The following is a 19841-nucleotide window of genomic DNA, read 5'->3' as shown; positions in this document are numbered from 1 at the left end:
TGGGAATTCCCAATTTACAGTTTTGATCTGATTTTCGATCCTCATATGTCGCTCTTTTATAGCTCAATAGTCTTGACTACTGAGTTCTGAGTGAAAATTCTGAAAATCAGAATTCTGTCATTATTTACTCACCCTCATTCAAACCCTTTTGTTCAACTTCATCTTCAAATGAAGATATTTTTAATGAAACCTGAAAGATTTCTGTCACTCCAATCAAAGAGCATTCCACCAAACTTTCAAGCCTCAAAAACTTCATACAAGTACTCCATATGACCCACAACCGCTTTATATGACGAACAGATTTAGGCTTTTACTCATATAACACATTGATCACACATAGCCTACTGTACTCATTGTATGTGATAAGCAGAAGCTCAGATGTGCTTGCTTGATGCAAATGATGGGGTTTGTTCTAAACATCACGCAGTTAAAGGGTTAGTTCACCCAAGAATGAAAATTCTGTCATTAATTGCTCACCCTCATGTCGTTCCAAACCCGTAAGACCTTTGTTAATCTTCAGAACACAAAGTAAGATTTGTTTTATAAAATCCGAGAGCTTTCTGACCCTGCATAGACAGCAATGCAACTGCAATGTTCAAGGCCCAGAAAAGTAGTAAGGGCATCGTTAAAATTGTCCATGTGACATCAGTGGTTCAACCTTAATTTTATGAAGCTATAAAATAATAAAGCCGTTAATTTTGTTTTCTTTGCACACAAAAAGTATTCCCGTGAGCTTCGTAAAATTACGGTTGAACCACTGATGTCACATGGACTATTTTAACAATGTCCTTACTACCTTTCTGGGTCTTGAACATGATAGTTTCCTTGTTGTCTATGGAGGGTCAGAAAGCTCTCGGATTTCAGCAAAAATATCTTAATTTGTGTTCTGAAGATGAATGAAGGTCTTACAGGTTTGGAACGACAGAAGTTTCATTTTTGGGTGAACTATCCTTTAAGGTTAAGCTTTTGATATTTGATGTGCTATGAGTATCTGCATTGATCAGTGATGTGATAGTTTTGGTGGAACAGACTTTCAATGGAGGGACAAAATCGCTCAGGTTTCATCTTAATTTGTGTTTTGAAGATGAATGAAAGTCTTATGGATTTTGGATTGTTAACAGAATTTTCATTTTTAGGTGAACTATCCATTTAGGTATCAAGTTTATCTCCGAAAATATGAATTAAAACAAGACAATTTTACAGACTCTATAGTCTGAACCAATCTGAGCACTGTTTGAGACATTCTTCAAATATTATTTGAACACATCAAAATACTGTGTTTTCCAGTCTCAATTTGCTCTCCTTTAGTCTCATTGCTGTCTAGGAGAAACCTGACACTCCACTGAAATTGTTGCATTGAAACAACAATTATACTTGCTATATAATAATACTTGCTCCTATTCTTCATATCTACAATGAGCTGTCATCACAGATCCTAGTTTAGCACAAGTGTCAGTGTTCTCAGCTAATTATAAAGAGCTGTAAAATAACCTTGTATTCCAGGCTGCAATAATAAGCTCACATGGATGCAACAGATAAAACCCATCTGTTCCTGTTATAAATGCCTCAACCATAAGTTGCCTCGTTCATTTTTGGAACACCAGTCATAACCATCTGGCATGATGGGGAATGAATCGTCTCTAGTTAGGTTTTGCCTAGCTGGCTACTACAGTTTTCAGAGGTGTGGTTACCAAATAAACAACGCTATCGCTTTTACACAACAGCATACAATCTCCCTATGAGAAAACGCAGTGGCTGTAGCTGCCACATGAGTGGATTACAGGGGAATGCACTGAAGATATCCACTAACAGCAGCAGAGGTGCTGAGAGAGAATTACACACGCAACAGAGTAATGTGGATGTCAACGCTGTAGCTCATTATGTTTGCCATTTGAGTGGCGGGTGAAGATACAGTAGCTTCATCCATGGCTTGTTAATTCTTGCTGGTTTTTTTAGTGCTGTTGGATCTGAGTGTTTTCAACCTCCATCCCCCCTAAAATCCCCAAACTCATTAGTGGCTTCTGTCTCCACTTCAGTATGACTTCCTTTACCATTTGACAATAAAGTCAAAGTCAAAAGGCATTAGCAGTGCATCATTAAAATAATGGTCTGGGCTCAAAAAGCTCTATCAACAGCATTTGTTTTTAATTTAAAATTTTGCAGTTATGCTAATGCACTTAGAATCTATGGAGCCAGAGATCTTAAATGCATTTGAGTTTGGAATGGCATGAGGGTAAGTAAATAATGACTTTTTTTATTTCTTTTTTCCCTTGTACCATTCTTGTAAAGCGTCTGTGATTTTAACTTAAATTCACTCTGCATTTTTTTTAAAATATATATTTAATTTAGTATGTTTTTCTTTTTCTGTTATTGTTATTTCTTTGTTATTTTATTTTATTATTATTGTATTATTATTTTTGGTAAACTCATCTTGTTTGAATGGTGCTACATGAACAATCATTATTTTATTGTAAGTCCAGGTTCAGATCAATGACAAAAAAAAAAAAAAAAAAAAAACATGATTTAAAAAAAATATATATTTTGAAAATATAGTTTTAAAATAACAACATAATATATTTTTAAGAAATGTTTAAATGTAATGAGTGGTGTAACTATGAAATAAAAACAAAACAAATTGTGTTATAATTCATTTAAATAAACGTGTAAACATCAATCATTATTTTAGAAATAAGATTTTGAATATATTTTTCAAAATAAAAGTATATATTCTAACAAATATTGTGAAATACTAATTCGTAAATATAAGAAATTCATAATGTTTCGGGGTGTTGTGCTACATGACGTTACACCGGAATTGATCAGAATAAGTATCTTAAAAACATATTTTAAGATACAGAACTTATTGAAACAGACAGTATTGAGGGTCTGAAGGGGCCTACTCTACAATTTCTTTCTTTTTTTCTGCAAGTTTTTGGATACTGCTGGTTGCACCACATGACTTTCTTTCAATTAAGCTTCTTTAGTACAATTGTATCACCCTGATGTATCACCCTGAAATTTGCCTGTATGCCGCAAAAATCTAAATGAATAAACAATAACATTGAATTGCTTTTTATATGCTTTTTTAAATGTATTTTATAACAAATAAATTAATTAATCTCAATCAACAAATGTAGAGGTTAACTTGTACTGAACCCAAAATGACAACATACATTGCATAAATACTTAATAAGAAAAAGCTTTGCAGTTTTATTTCTATCGGTTATCAGGATTTAATGAAATAACCTCCTTTAAGGTGACTCTTTGGTCCAACCAGATAAGGTCATTTGAAGCGCAGAGTATCTCTGGCAGCCGTCCAATCATCTGAGGAGTCTCTTCTACAGGAAGACACTGGAATCTCGGAAGCCTCCTTCATAAATACCACCCTGTGCCAGTGCACCACGCAGCTGCTATGTAAGGGCTCAGTTGTCCTTTACTAGCTTGTAAATGACAAGTGCTCTGCGAGGCATGTTTAGCAGTGCAGCGCGGAGCTGTGAAGGGCAGTTCAGTCCGAGAGCTGCAGCATAGCATCGCACAGCTTCGTGTTTATTTATATGTTCACCATAGATACTGCAGATCTAAACCACAAGCAAGAGCCTGTGTATCTTCTACAAAAACAAATAAAGAAGTCACACTGTCCAGGCTGCGCTGTCAGCTGCAGAAAGAGCCGCTGGAATTTTCCAACGTGTTATTTCATTACTTATAGAGCTATTTGATTCATTTTTTGTTGCCAAAAAACATACCTATCAATTTCTATGCCCAGCCATGATGCAGTAATCACATTAGCATTCATCTTTCTCCCTTACACAATCAAACACGGGCAACTCCCAGCTCATCCCTGCCAGCCACTTACTCTAAAAGCCTCTTCAACCGCTCGCGCTGAGGACACGGCAACTTCACTGAGTGATTTCTCTTGTGCGCCATCGCCGCAGTTCATGATTACATTCAAATGGAGTTTAGACAAACTAGAAAAAAGATTTCACTCATTTACAGCGGCAGGGTGTCTGAAACCGGTTCTGGGCCTTATGAAATGGCTCACAATGGTCAACTAGTCAACTAGTCATCCAACAACTGAGATGCTGATAAGTGAGATCGTTTTAAAGAATTGCAATGTTGCATAAGGCAATTTAACAATAGCAAATTGTCATTAAATGTGTGTAAAAATTACACAGTAACAGCATCTTACACTGAAATGTATGAAAACAACTGTTTTTGTGAAAATAAAATTGCATATTAACTGCCATAGTTCAGGGTTATTATAGTTAACTAAAACTATAAGAAACTGTTACTTGAAGTAAAGCCAAAATAACTAAAACCGCAAATAAAATTAATAAAATCTATATAGACATATAAAAAAACTTTTACAAAAAATACAAAAACATAATGGAATTATTAAAACAAAATATTAATACATTATATAATATCGCAATAATACTAAAATAACACTGAAATAACAAAATGGCACCAGTCAGCTGACACAATTCTTAACAAATTCATCTATTTACAATGCACTTGACACCTACTTTTTATTTCTATGTGCCTAGTTATGGGGAAAGACTATCATGCCCTGAATTTTTTTTTTCATACATTTTTTAATGACTCACAATTTTTAAAAAATTAATCTATTTACAATGCACTTGACACCTACTTTTTATTTCTATGTGCCTAGTTATGGAGAAAGACTATCATGCCCTGAATTTTTTATTTTATTTTTATTTTTTTCATACATTTTTTAATGACTAACAATTCTTAAAAAATTCATCTATTTACAATGTATTTGACATCTATTTTTTATTTCTATGTGTCTAGTTATGGGGAAAGACTATCATGCCCTTATTTTTTTAAATATATATATATATATTTTTATAATATTTTAAATCACTTTTTCTTCATTGTTTTCTCATTTATATAGCAATCTACATGTATTTTTTTTAATTAAGTGGTATTAAAATTCAGATATTATACTTAAAATATGCTTTGATATGAACATTTATTACTACACTGTAAAAAGTGATAAGTTGACTTAACTTAAAAAAATTGAGGAAACCTGTTGCCTTAAAATTATTAAGTAAATAATAATTAAAAAAAAAAAAAAAAAGTTAAGTGAACTTAACTTATTTTTTAAATGATCATTTACTTAAAATTTTTAAGGCAACAGGTTTCCTCAATTTTTTTAAGTTAAGTTAACTTATCACTTTTTACAGTGTATTTAAATAGTCAAACAGTGAATTTTCTGAACCTTTGATGATTGTATTTTAAACAAATCTCAAGACCCCTTCAATATGTTCTGTGCACTCGAACTACATGTTTTTGATCATGTGCTTCATACATAAACACCCCTATGAAACATGCCAGTTTGAGATCAGGAATCAGAAAGCAACCTGAAACAAGCCTGATTACATTGGGTTTCCAGTTAAAAAATAAGTTATTTGCACATTGGTACTCTGCAGGACTGTTTGTTTGTGAATGTTTGTCGCCAAGTTTTGTAATAACTGTCAGTTAATGGAAATGCAAGTCGAAGAACCAGCAAAACCACCAAATTGAGAACCGGCACCATTTTGGTAGAAACTGGTCCAAGAAGTGGTACTTGAAAAAGCAGCAGTGAGGTAGAGAATGGCTCTCGGACCAATGAGATAGTCCCCATTGACTCAGGGGGCTAATTGTTGTCTGGGGAAAGTGAAGCCGTTCCAGTTCAATACTCAGAAAAGGGCAGTCACCGCAGAAGAGACGCAGAGACTTCTAGAGAGTATCCGTGTGAGACTAGTGCTGCTTTATTTAACACAGGACTGAGTCTGACCTAATCAATGACACTATAGAATATTCTAGAGTCGATAGATTAAACCCTCATTGAAGCTCTGGGAGAAAACACCACTGGATTTGATGGAAAGCTCCTCGTGTTCAGATAGATATCAATGCCAGCTAATTGTTCTTGGTGCAATAAAATAATGCGGTTACACTTTATTTTAAGGTGCCTTTGTTACAGTGTAATAATGAGTAATATTAATTAACTACACAGTTAGGGTTAGGATTAGGGTTTGGTTTAGGGTTACTTGCATGTAATTATGCAGAATTTATTGTTATTATAGTAGTAAGTACTTGAAACGTGTAACAACAAGGACACCTTAAAATAAAGTGTTACCTTTTTAATTTATTTTTCAGGCAACGTGAATATATTATTTAAATAATACAGCAAGACATTAGACTAGAGCAAAAATTTTAAAGGTCAGATAAGGCAGGGATATAAGGTAGGTAACAACTAAATATTTTCACCTTTTTACAATAATTTCTAAACAATAATCCTCCTCTGAAAATCCTCCTAGAATAATACGGTTCTTTTTTCAGCATTTCAAATGAATGCTGTTCTTTTAAACTTTTTTTATTCATCAAAAACCTACCATGTTTTCCATTAAAATATAAAGCAGCACTACTGTTTTCAACATTGATAATAATAATAAATGTTTCTTGAGAAGCAAATCAGCATTACAGAACATTGTTTGAAAGATCATGCGACACTGAAGACTGGAGTAATAATGCTGAAAATTCAGCTTTGATCACAGGAATAAATTACATTTTAAAATGTATCAATATATTATATATATTTCACAATATTACTGTTTTCACTGTATTTTGTAAGCCTTGGTGAGCAGAAGATGCTTCTTTCAAAAAATTTAAAATGAACTTTAGTGTCTTGTCAGCTAACATTATCATTATCATAAATAATATTTAGCTGTCTGATCCCTGTTACATGTTACAAGCACCTGCTCCATCAAGGTTAACTACAGCCAATATGGAATTCATCATCTCGTCAGTTTGCACTGGTACACACAGGAAACCACAGGAAAGAGATACTGCATTTAATTAAAGCACTCCCTCTACGTGCCCCTTCAAGTCTACATTATTTCACATTAGTGAGCCAGCGGATTCCCTCTGGACAAAATTGATTATTATTTCATTAGATCTAGCTCAGTCTATTTATGGACTTTAATCTCAGGCGTGTCAGGCCCATTTTTTTCTGCGAAAGATCATTAGGGGCATATCAACAAAGTCATTTTATAATAATATTTCCAATATCAATACGCTTTTATCATGTAGATTTCATTATCATTGTTCCTGTATTGATCTGGTGTGCTGCACCTGACTTTATAAGATTATTCATCATTAAATAAGCTACATTAGTCAGAACATCACAGATAAAGTGTCTCAAACATGATTTAACTGTTTCCAAAGGACTGTCAAAATGATACTGACAGAGTATTCTGCTTTGTCCTTTTAAAACAGCTCGATGTCCTGCGCTGTGACAAACTAAATTCCATTTAGAACTTTTTAAACGCTATTTGAATTATAAGGCATGTCTCAATCATTTTAAAGACCACATAGAATGACTAAATGAACACGTCTAGAAAGTGCATGCATGGAAAAGCCTTTTAAAATTAAAAATAAATAAACAAAATTAAACATAAAAAAATAACAAATGAAATTCATAGAAAATGTTCACACTAGCAGGACCGTTTAAACAACACTATATAAAAAAATATTTTTTGAAGTTAAAAATTCCGGTGGCAAAAATGTGTTTTACAAGAAAATATAATTTTAGTCTTTTAGAGTTTAATTATTTGTGAAATTTACTAGATAATTTACTAGAGTGAAAATGGTTTCAAAGGAAATAATTTAAAGTTGATTAAACACGGACCTAAGATACAGACTTCCCCCCTTTTCCGTTTTTTAAATATACATGATTTAAAAAATTCTGCAAGCTCATTTTGTGTCAAATACGCACATTGCAAACATACAGAAAATGACATTAACTAAATGCTGCACTGAAGCGGTTCCAAGTCTCTCCCAATTCTGTACCATCAAAACGATACGAGATGCATCAGTCTGCGCCATTAAAACTTAGCAGCATAAATACAAAATGACAAATCCATTTGTGTGCAGCCCCTTAAAAGCTCTAGCCGGTGCCAGTTGAGGATAATGGAATCTTGTTCTCGAAAGCTGGCAGCGAAAAGCACTTGCTGCTGGAAGCTTTGCCTCGCTCACGTGTACCTCAAGGTGCAGCGTCCTGGCTTTCCTCTTACACGCTCAGAAACCCAAGCAGATAATGTCTCGCAGAGAGCTCAACCAGAATCTAAAGACAAGTTTCCATTCCGGTAGGGAGCAGAACGCAGATGTCGAGCGACACCGTTACGGTATTCATGCATATGCCGTGTGTGTGTAGCGCACTCACCAGCGATCCGCTCTCAGCTGCACCGCTGCTTCTGTAATCGCGAGCTGATGCCTGTGAGTGTGTTTGTTAAGGCTGGTTTCTCCAGGTCGCTCTCGCCCTCCCCAACCGCTGCAGAACCCTCCACCGCTCAAGGAACAGCCCACCGGAGACACATGCAATGTCACATGCACCGCCACACTGAGCGCTTCCACATGGCCAAACACACGAGGGCAAATTTCGACGGACGAATAAAGAACAATTCCTGCATACTTAAGTAGCCGTTTTAAGACGTCGCATGTGTTTAGGCTGAACCTTGTTCTCCATTACAGCTCCCTCCGGACCACTGGCCAAGTCAAGCAGAATCGACTCATTAAGGAGAGCAGGCTAGCGTTCACCTCTTCCCATCATCCATCATCACTCGCTGTGCCTCCGTCCTCCAGTATCATTCACTCCCCCTCCGCTTTTGACTGCAGCCCTTCACCGGGAGGTGTTTGTGAGTGACATCACTCTGAGGATTTCCTTTTGTTCCGCAGACAGATCACTTCTCTCCCTCTCTCTCTCTCTCTCTGTCTCTCTCAGAAACGCACAGTGCTGTGAGCTATTTTTAGCAACAGAAAAAAAACACAGCACGACTACAGAGCAGTAGGTTGCTCCACTGAGAAAAATACAGCAAAACTGAAGCCCAAAGTGGCTGCGCATTATGAAAAGGTACCTGCTGTAGAAAAGAAAATCGCAAGGGAAATCCATTTTGTTTCGATAGTTTCTCCTAGAGTGCGATGAGATAAAGTGCAAATGGAGACTTTAGCTCATGTCTACTGCTTTTCAGGTTATTCTCTGGAGGATAAAACCCAGTAATCTCTCTACAATGCCACAAACTCAGATTTGTGCTCAAGATACTATACAAGAAATCTGCAATCAAAAGTCTTCTCAATATGAACTCCAACATTTTTCGTCAAATTATTCCAAGAACAAATGATCCAAGCTATGCTATCCATATTAATTTAATAGATTATACCCTTTTTTTGTCAATAACTGTCTCATTTGCAACTGTTTTTATTTCTCCTAATGAAATTCAAGAATATAATATAATATAATGTAATATAATATAATTAATATAATATAATATGTCCTGTGTGACAAACGTAATTCCATTATTATCAATGATCAGGCATGTCTCAATCATTTTAAAGACATAGAATAATTAACAGAGACTAAATGAACACTTCTAGTACAAGAAAACGCCTTTTAAAATTAAAAATAAAAATAAACAAAATTAAATATTAAAAATATAAAATTAAATTAATAGAATTTTTTCACACTAGCAGGGCCACATAAACTACACTATAATTTTTTTTTTTTTTTTTGGAAGTTATAAATTCCAGCGGCAAAAATGTAGATTTTTGGAGTGTTTTATAAGAAAATATTGTTTCAGTCTTTCTACTTCAACTTTTTGAGTTTAATTATTTGTGAAATTTACTTGCTAATTTACTACATAATTTTTGCTTTCAGTGCATTGAAGGAAAAAGTTTTTTTATTAAAAATGGACCTAAGATACAGACTTTCCCCTTACACGTTCATGCAAATTTTAACCTATTATGATTTTAAAAATTCTGGACATGTTTTGTGTCAAGTATGCACATGCAAACATACAGAAAATGACATTCTGAAAACTCATTTAAATGCACTGAAGCTGTTTAAGGTCTCTCACAATTTCTTTGTGCTCAAGATATTGTACAAGAAGTCTGCAATCAAAAGTTTTTTATTTGGGACTATTTTTTGGGACAGTTTGAAAAATGGATAATAATAAAACGCAATCGAGCAGTGCTATCCATTTTAATTTTATAGCTTTATTACTTTATATCAATCTGTGACTATTTTTTTTTCTACTACAGAATTCTACAAGACACATCTGGTGCTATTTCAGTAAAACATTACAGAGAACTCAATATAATTCTCCTGTGGGCAAACCTTCCCTCAATTCCCTCAAAGTGAAGTGTGTCATTTCTGCACGACAGTGTTAGTGGAATCACAAAAACAATGTTTTCAAATGGGTTTTGAGTGGGTTTGGCTTGCTCAGAAGTGTGTAATGTATTTCTGAAATCTGCAGATCGCCACGCTTGTACTGAACAAAAAGAACACACTTTATTTCTAAAAAAAGCATCTACATGGGCCTCTCAATAATTTATAAGTATAATGAGCGTGTGTTGTTTTTCTTGGCAGTGGGTGATTTCTTTTTTCTGAGGGGAAAAAGCATTTGTTGGAGCAGGCGGAGCGTAGCAACTACCCCAGAGCATGTGCATTACACACGCGTCCACACGGCTCCGCTCGCCCAGCCCACTGTTAAACAATATGCCAGTGATCAAATCATCCAAAACATGCTCAGTGGAGCACTAACATCTCTGCTGCTAAGAATAACCCCTCGTTCTCCTTGGAGCTTTCTTAGTCCTCCGTTGTTTCTTTTTATAGCCGTGCCTGGGGAGCCGGCCTGCAGTTTTTAGAAGGACACGACCACAGTCGCTGCTCCTCGGCCTGTTTGATCTCAGCTGACGACACTTGTTTACTTGCTCGCAAACACAAACACACGTTATACCATGGAAAAGCACAACAATACAACCCCGAGGCAACATTTGCATGTTTCACAGTGTAGAAAATAAGTAACTTTCATTGATTTTCTAATAATGGACGTTTCCGGGTTCTATACTGGGAATGGAAGAATACAAAAAAAAAAGATTTGTGTTCCCATTTGCTCCAATAGCAAAAGAAAAATCCTGATATGTTCCTCTCATGCACAATCATGTTTCCAAAAAAAATACAAAATTAAGAAAGAAAGAAAGAAATTTACAGCAGTCAGAGGAGAGAAAGATGTCAAATTTACTGTAACTCCCTCAGATGTTGTATTAGAAACATCTTTTTGTGTGCAATGGTAATGTTTTCTTTTAGTAATTTAATGCCAATATAATAAAACACAAAGTATAATATTACAAATGTGTACTTTTCATTTTGAAAATTGCTAAGTTTATGATGTTAATAACTCGAGGAAAATTGCCATCACAGTCCATAGTAAAGAGATTTGGATATTTACAGTATTTATCTGTTCTGAAAAGGTATGATAGTCCACTTTAGGCATTCTACTAACAGTAAGTAACTTTGCACTTTACATGACAACCAGCAGTCATTAGAGTATTAGTAGACTGTCTGCTTAATATCTGCTAACACTTTATTTTGATGGGTCCACAACATACAACATACTGACTATCAGAAACTTTGCAAGTATATGTCAACTTATTCTATTAACCCTAAACCTAACCTAACCTAACAGTCTACTCTGAGAGTTAGTAGACATGTAGTTGCAAATCAATGAGAATTAGTTGACACGTAGGAGCAAAGTTACTTATAGTTAGTAGAATGTCTAAAGTGGACTATCACAATAAAGTGTAGAGTTATAAAAATCTTGCAATCCTGTTTCAAGCCAGTACTACAGTACAAGCCAGTTTTTGGTGAATTATTATTTTTAACAAAAAACAAACTAAATAGTCAAATCAAAGAAATATTGCCAAATACACACTTTTGCGGATCGCTTTGACACCAAATCCTCCACCATCATCTTGACAGTCTTGTCTTCTTACTCTGTTCATGTGATAAGTGAAATCTCAGCTTTCAGTACATAATTGTAGGGTCCGTTATCCAACTGAACTAAATAGTTTTACTTTCCATTAAAAAAAAATGGCAGTGGGGGCAAGTTATGCAATCAGTGAATGGACGAACAACATGTAACACCAGTAACACCGACTACTGCGTCAAGCCTAGTCAGCCCCGGTGCAAAAATGACACTTCACCTCGACACTTGTGGAACTGACTTGTTGCTATGAGAACTGCATGATCCTGTAGTATCTGGCAGACTAAAAGTCAATGTTACACATCTAACGTGTTGTCTATTCGTGGTATATTGTGGATATTCACCAGTGTTGACTTAAAGCATGGAAATGGCTGCTTACCGTGAAACTGTTGTTGACATTCTTTGTGCTTGATTCGGCAACACTGGCATCTGAAAGATCCACCTCATCGAAAATAAGAGACTGTCAACAGGAGGAGAAACAGGAGGAGAACAGTAAACATTGACGATCTTAGTAACGCAACAGATTTTTAACTTACGCTCATAAACAAAAATCTTATGCACAGTGATACTAAATACTGTTCTACTGGAATGACACGGAAATGAGCTTACTGAGCTACTGCTTATCCTATGCACTACCATGCGTGTATGCTATATGAGTTTAAGATGGATCGCAGACAGCTGGGTGTGTTATGACCTCCTCCATCAGTGCAGAGATCAGGAACTGAAGGCCTGAGATAATAATAACGCCACACACCACCTTCAGTGAGCAGTGAAAACCTCTATCAGGAGAGCCAGGATCTTAGAAACTACTGTTGACTAAACATTTGTCAAGGATGTAACAATGTCATTTTCTGCAGTGATAATTAGGGCTGGGGAGTATGAGCAAACATATTATTACATATTATATTATTATGAGTCATTTGCAACGGAAATGGTGTATATCATCATGGAAATGTATTTCATTTGGCTTACTGTTTTTAGATAATACAGGCACTTCATCACATTTTCTCCTTGATGGATGCAAACCCAACGATTATTCAGTTTAAAAACTTCTTTACATTATGTAAAAATCACTTTTTACTGTAATTTCCGATTGGATGAGCCACATTCAAAAGAGCTTTAAAATAGTCAATGGCAAGTTCTAAGAAATATTTAGAAACATTTAAATCATTTTCAAAAAATATTTAAATCAATTAATCAAGTGAAAATTAATAACATATTTTCCTTGAATACATGTGAGTGTACACTACCGTTCAAAAGTTTGGTAAGATGTCTTATGTTTACCAAAGCAGCATTTATTTGATTAAAACATGCGTCCACTCTATCGTATCACTTTAAAGTTTTTGTCCTGCATACTTCTGCATTTATTGATAAATTCATCTTATTTTAATGAGACTACTTTTTTGTCTGGCCAAAATAAAAATGAAAAAGAGCATCATGCCATTGACCTCAAATATGTATATATATATATATATACAAACGCCTGTTATCACGTCTATTGTGGCAACACAAAAAATCATACCACCCAGCCCTATGTATAATCAGGTTCATGTATGAATTCCAAAACAAGATGCGCATTTGAAGGATAAAATAAGTATTTCCAGGCTTCCTGAGACCTTTCCATCAAGTTTCAGTTTCAATCAGTGAAGGCCCAGTGTTTTGGGTGGTGATTGGCAGATATTTGAGTAAATGATGGTTGCATACTCAGGCAGTGTAAACAGTGTGACATCCTATTTATGATCTGCAGGCTTGGCCGCTCTACAGCATGAGTCTGTCACAGACCCGGGTGCCATGCCAATGCAAACAAAACCCCCTCATCTGAGCACAGCAGTGCGATCAGCCACCTCGTTTCTGCCTGTGAGGTCTGTGTCGTAACTCCCAGCTCTCTGCCGCCATGCGCTAGTGCCACTCCATGTCATTCAGGAGCTATGCAGGAAGTGCTAGCTTGCGTCATGGCAGCTGCATAGCTATGAACTGCCGATTTTTTAGACTAAATCCACTCTTTCTCTCCTGATTCAGATCAGACCACGGACCCAACGCCTGAATGCCATCCGTAACCATATGATGGGCAGAGAACATATGAATGGAGGCAAACACACTCAATGCAAGGCTCGTGGGTAAAACATCTCCCCTCAGACATGGACAATGACATACAAGGCATGTCTCCAGGACTCTCCTCTTCAGATGCTTAAACAGACAAGCAGACGCGGAAATGACGTGATGCTGCTTCGGTTGTCCAATGAGGAGAACGGGCATCCCGAACAATGCCAGCAGGGTGATGGGCGGTCAGCAATGTCATTGATGAAGGCTAGAGAGATAAAGAGGGGGTCGCCGCTGTTGCTGACCCGAATCGCCACCAAGCCTTCCTCCGATCCACTGGCTCCAAGAGCGGGCGGCGGACGGCGGGCACCGGTCCAGCAGACGGAAAGCATCCTCCAGCACACGCGGCTACGAGAGACCCGATACTGCCAGCGGGCCAAAACGCCACCCGCCTGCCATAGTGCAACCACACACACACACACACACAGTGACGTTACAGGCATGGCAGAAGGTGCTATGCAGGTGCCCATGTGCAGCTCTTCAGCCCCTCTCAGCACAGGCATGCCCAGTAACTCAGGTCCTGGGAGGAACCATGGTCAAGCAAGTTTTTTTTACCCCCCTTACCTTAGATCACTCTGTAGAGCTTACAGGGGGCTTATTGTACGGGGCTTACTTTACACTGTAAAAAATGTTAGCATCATTATAAAAAATGTTTTTGAACACAACTGGATTTTCTTTATCAGCAATTAAATAAAATTAACAAGTGCAATGGTTTACTGTTTTTAAGGCAGCAATTAAAAGATTTGGAATTTTTTACAGTGTAGTGAGGGTGTAGAATCTGTATCAGGATATAATGAAAGAATAGCTCACCTTGGCATCCTTGGCATAGTAGAGCGTCCGTCCCCGCAATTTGAAATAACGCTTTTTCCAACGCTGGAACGAGCTTGTCTGTTTCAGAAGCAGCCCTTCCTTCACGCTCGTCTGCAGAAAGAGAGAGGTAGACCAAGAAGTCAGGAACCATTTAAGCATTTACACACAACACAGAATCACTAGTAGTGATGAATAGATTAGCTCTGTACATGTTTTATTGTTCCAGAGCTAAGACACCTCATTACGGCTACTATCGAAGGTAGCATTATATCCAGGCAGTATCCTTCAATGCCAGAATGCTCAGTAAAAAAAAACAAAAATAAAACAACAACACCTAGACAACACTGATTACAAAATATATTTTATTTAGGGATGTCAAAACAATTAATTGCAAAATAAAAGTTTGTGTTTACATAAACTATGTGTGTCTACTGTATTTATATGTATATATATATATATATATATATATATATATATATAATATATATATATATATTTATTTATTTAAGAAATATATGTAATAAATACTTATATTTATATATAACATAAATCTCACATAAATATGATGAATATATATATATATATATATATATATATATATATATATATATATATATATATATATGTGACCCTGGACCACAAAACCAGTCATAAGGGTAAATTTTTCTAAACTGAGATTTATACATCATCTGAAAGCTTTCCATTGATGTATAGGGCAATAGGACAATATTTGGCCAAGATACAACTATTTGAAAATCTGGAATCTGAGGGTGCAAAAAATCTAAATATTGAGAAAATCACCTTTAAAGTTGTCGAAATTAAGTCCTTAGCAATGCATATTACTAATCAAAATTACGTTTTGATATATTTACATTAGATATTTACATTACATATATATATATATATATATATATATATATATATATATAAAGTATATATACATTTCTTGAATATATACATGTATGTGTGTACACACATATATTATGTAAACACAAACTTTTCTTTTGGATGTGATTAATCGTGATTATGTATCATAGTATGATTATGCGATCTTAGAACATAGCACTAAAAATAGTTCAGTCACAAAAATAAAAACTGACCAGTATTTGGGAATATGAGAGTATTTGACCCAATATTTGTCTGTACTGTGTTAGCGTAGCAACATGCTAACACCCAACACTGTTGAAATCAATTGTACATTTCTGCTTTGCGCTTATGAGAAGAGTGCTATTTGGATGAGTACTTTCCTGGCCTTACAATTTCATTCAAAACCAAAACATCGAACTAAAAATAGTTCAACCTAATAACCCAATATTTAGGTATTTGGGACTACCTGACCCAATATTCATGTGCTTTGTTAGCTTCGGGTTTGGGAAAAGAATCAAAGTCTGTGGTGAAAAGGGTAAAAGCAGTATGAACGTTTCATTGACACTGACGAATCAAAGGCAAGTTCCTCTGTCTGATGGAAAAGTTTTCTCCTTTTTTGCCATTTCCTGTGAATATATTCGTACCAGAGCTGACTGAGTGACATGAAACAGACAGGGCAATAAAATAATCCTCTGTCCAACTAGCTAGTCACGTAAGCTAAATTATAACCTTAAATATGAGCTGTTCCTGCATACACACCATCCAATTATATCCTAACTATGTAAACAATGTTATAATGTACCAAACAAAGAGGGGGCATGTGAGACTTGACATAAGCGTAAAGGAAGCAGAATTTGAAACTCGATATCAGCTCTGGACGTCCACGGGGACATGTGCACAGTGTGGGTCTGCCCTGCCAGAGGAAGGAACAGGAAGCCTTGCCAAGATCAAGTGCGCTTCAACACCAATTTCATGCTTGGGAGGGGAAAGACAAGGCAAAAGGCACACAAGAAAGGAAGCCTATTACTCAAAAGATCCTGTTCTGCAGAGTGCCACCGTCCCCTTGGCAAACGTGAACTCACGGAAGCCACGAAAGGAAAGGCAAAAGATCTCAAACCTGAGATCTTTATAGGCAAAAAGGCTCCATGAAGAACCTTTAACATCCATGAAACCCTTCCACTGCACAAAACGTTCTATGCACTCTTAAATATAAAGAAGCCAGAAGGGGTTTTCACAGTGATGCCATAGACAACTATTTTGGATTCCCCTAAGAACTTTTCAGTGAACGGTTTTTAAAACATACATTTTTAAAACAACTTTTTACAGATTACAGATTTTACAGCTATTACACATCTTCTGAAATAGTACAGAATCTCCGGATCCAAAGGCAAGCAAAGAAGAAGCAGAAACAAGCGATCGAATGTGCTTGCACACATGTAAGCTAAAGCGGTCATCAAACATTCAACAGCATATAAATCAAAACTGCCTAGCATTACCGAATTAAATGTCGAACCCACGAAGAGCTAAGGGAGTAAGGTTTGAGGGCACTGATGGACACAGTCTACTCGATCTACGTTTTGTTCATCATTCTGAATCTGATCTGTACGTAGTCTTAGGCTACGTTTACACTAGTGCGTTTTTGTTTTAAAATGCATAATTTTACATAATCGTTTACACTATTCCACCGTTTTCGACCCTCAAAAACGGAGACTTTCGAAAACACTGCAGACCCCATTTTAGTTTGAAAACTCCGGGGTTTCGTTTCAGTGTAAACGGACCAAAGCGGAGACTTTTGAAAACGATGGCATGGCTGCCCACATTCACTCTGCGTATCCTTGACAATTGTGTAAACAATAACATCATGCCCACTGTTGTACCTGCATGAATGGTCACGTGACATGCATTTTTGGTTGTGTAGTGTGGACGGAGAACATTTCTGAAACACAATGAAAACGCCAGTGTAGACGAGGAGCGTTGTCATTTTAAAATGCCGTTTTAAAGCGAAAACGCACTAGTGTAAACAGGGCCTTTAACAAAAATGCAATTTTCTCAGCTTTTTGTTCAAAACGTTGCTTTTTTTATGAACAAAATATTCAAGCATTGATGCATGACGCTAAAAAACAGTTTGTTTAGTTTAAAAGTAGCTGCTTTGTTCTTCCTTTTCACATATTGTGTGTTCAGATATTCATACACAAAATATTTTTGTGGCCATGAAATTTGCAAGTGATAAAATTAACAATAAATGCTGGCGTTCACTGTCAACTTCTTAAAAAATGCTGGTGGGGAAAGAGGTAAAGATTCTTCATGGAACCATAATTGCAATAAAGAACTTATTTTTAGGTGTGTAGAGTAAAAAAAAGTTGTTTTGTTTTTTTCAAAATGTTCTTCACACAGAAAAAAAATGGTTCTTTTAACAACTGTTCAATAACTGTAACTTCACTGAAAGTTTCGTTGAAGATCCCAAAATAATTATTCTCTCTAATTCTTCTAAACCCCTTTTGGAACCTGTATTTCTACACTCTTAAAAATAAAGGTTTTTATTGGCATCTTTGGTTCCATGAAGGGCCTTTAACATGGAAATTTATAGTGAAAAATGGTTCTTTAAAATATTCTAAAGATCTACATAATAAAAAGAAAATGGTTCTTTTAAGAACAGTTCACTGAAAAGTTCTTTGGCGAACCAGAAACAATTCTTCTACAGCATCACTATGAAAAATCCCTTTTGGAACCTTTATTTTGAAGATTATCCATCTTTAAACCTTCTAAGCGAAACTTTCCTCAAGATCATCAATTTTGCAGAGCCGGATAGTCTCCTGTGAAAGTGACACTCCAGACAACCCGATGTAGTTTTCAAAGGCAGCGCATGCGGTTTCATCCCTGCACGGGCCGGAGGTCTCTGAGATGTTGGGGCGAGAGGAAGGCAGCCGGAGAGAGATGGGGGCCAACACTGAGGGTCATCCTGCCAGCCCGGTTGCCTTGACTACACTGTCATTTCACATCATCCCAGCCCCAACTGACTATAAACAAGGGCCATAGACCTGCGAGCAGTCACGCTCCTTCCTGTCCATTCATCTACAAATATAGCAGGAACATGGAAGAAAAAAAAAACAAACACAAATCCACAGGCATATATGGGAGGACGGCTATTTATAGCAGAGGAAATATGCTCTCTGAGGGGAGAATTACAAACAGAGACGCAGGGTTCGATCTGACATCCTGGTGCACAGCTGTGTCAACTTAAACAGTGAATCCATCCGCCAGCGCACTCGGTGACACTACGTCGCTGTTAAAACACCCCCTCTGCTTGGCTACAAAACACTGAACTCGCTCTGCCTTCACTAAATATACCTGCGTGACACTTAACGATAAATGGACGAAACAGCGGAAAAACTAACTTCTGTGGGGTCTAATGGATATTCAACCCCCCCACCCTCCCCCCTCAGAAATTAAGTCGTGTCTGCACTGCATGTGAGTGACGTGGTAACCTATAGCGTTCCTATTATAATTAATGAACATAGCTGTATAGACTGAGAGTAAGTGTGCTGATTATAATGGAAGTGTACTTGTTTTGTCATGCCATGTTGAATCGCTTGCAGTGTAGGTGGGGTGTGAAACTGTTTAAATGCCATTTAATAGGTACATTAATCAGATTAATTCACTAAAAGTTTCGCAATTCATCAAGTCTGTTTAATAAACAGCTCTCAGCCATAATACATGAGTTACTCATAGACTGGTGGAATAAATTACGGAGATTAGTGCTATTTTAGTATTTTTTTATATATATATATACATAGCATTTAGCTTTTTTGATTTAGCTTAAATTTTTACATTTTCAGGTCACATTTTATTTTTATAGTTGTTTTTATATTTTCAGTTAACAGTAAGTTTTAGTGATTTACAGAATAGGTTTGCTTTTTATTGTTACAATGTTGCTAATATATGTAAATGATTAACGTGTACAAGTCATGTTGGAAAGATTATATTTATGAGTTGAATGAACATCATTATGTAGTCATAATTATAATGGGGAAACTCTGGATTTTCTTTAAGTTCTGAGTTTCCGAGTTGTGTCAGTGAAAAAAGCATGCTTCCACCAAAGTTATTTGAATGCACCTGCTGTCAAAATGACAACTTTTGAACTCATGCATATGAACTTCAAAGGTGGACTTGAATGCAGCTTCTTTCTCCTTTCTACCTTCACCCAGATATCCCCATTTATCTGTCGGTAAATTTCCACTGGATGAC

At 36.3% G+C, this 19841-nt stretch overlaps 1 protein-coding gene across 6 annotated transcripts in view; it reads right to left on the bottom strand.

Annotated features, from left to right (window-relative positions):
* Nucleotides 1–19841, bottom strand: part of dgkh (diacylglycerol kinase, eta) — an 81730-nt gene that overhangs the window by 40611 nt on the left and 21278 nt on the right. For 3 of the 6 annotated variants that reach the window (XM_058786966.1, XM_058786965.1, XM_058786967.1), the window contains 3 exons: nucleotides 14730–14840; nucleotides 14165–14311; nucleotides 12199–12279 (listed from right to left, as the gene is read on the bottom strand). In XM_058786966.1, coding sequence (XP_058642949.1) covers nucleotides 12199–12279; nucleotides 14165–14311; nucleotides 14730–14840 — 339 coding nt within the window. Of the gene's footprint in view, nucleotides 1–8224; nucleotides 8902–12198; nucleotides 12280–14164; nucleotides 14312–14729; nucleotides 14841–19841 lie in introns of those variants that run through there. The other 3 variants (XM_058786968.1, XM_058786971.1, XM_058786969.1) reach the window with 2 other exon arrangements.

Source organism: Onychostoma macrolepis, chromosome 09 (assembly GCF_012432095.1).
Source record: "Onychostoma macrolepis isolate SWU-2019 chromosome 09, ASM1243209v1, whole genome shotgun sequence".
Taxonomy (NCBI): domain Eukaryota; kingdom Metazoa; phylum Chordata; class Actinopteri; order Cypriniformes; family Cyprinidae; genus Onychostoma; species Onychostoma macrolepis.
This window is presented reverse-complemented; position numbering and strand designations above follow the sequence as displayed.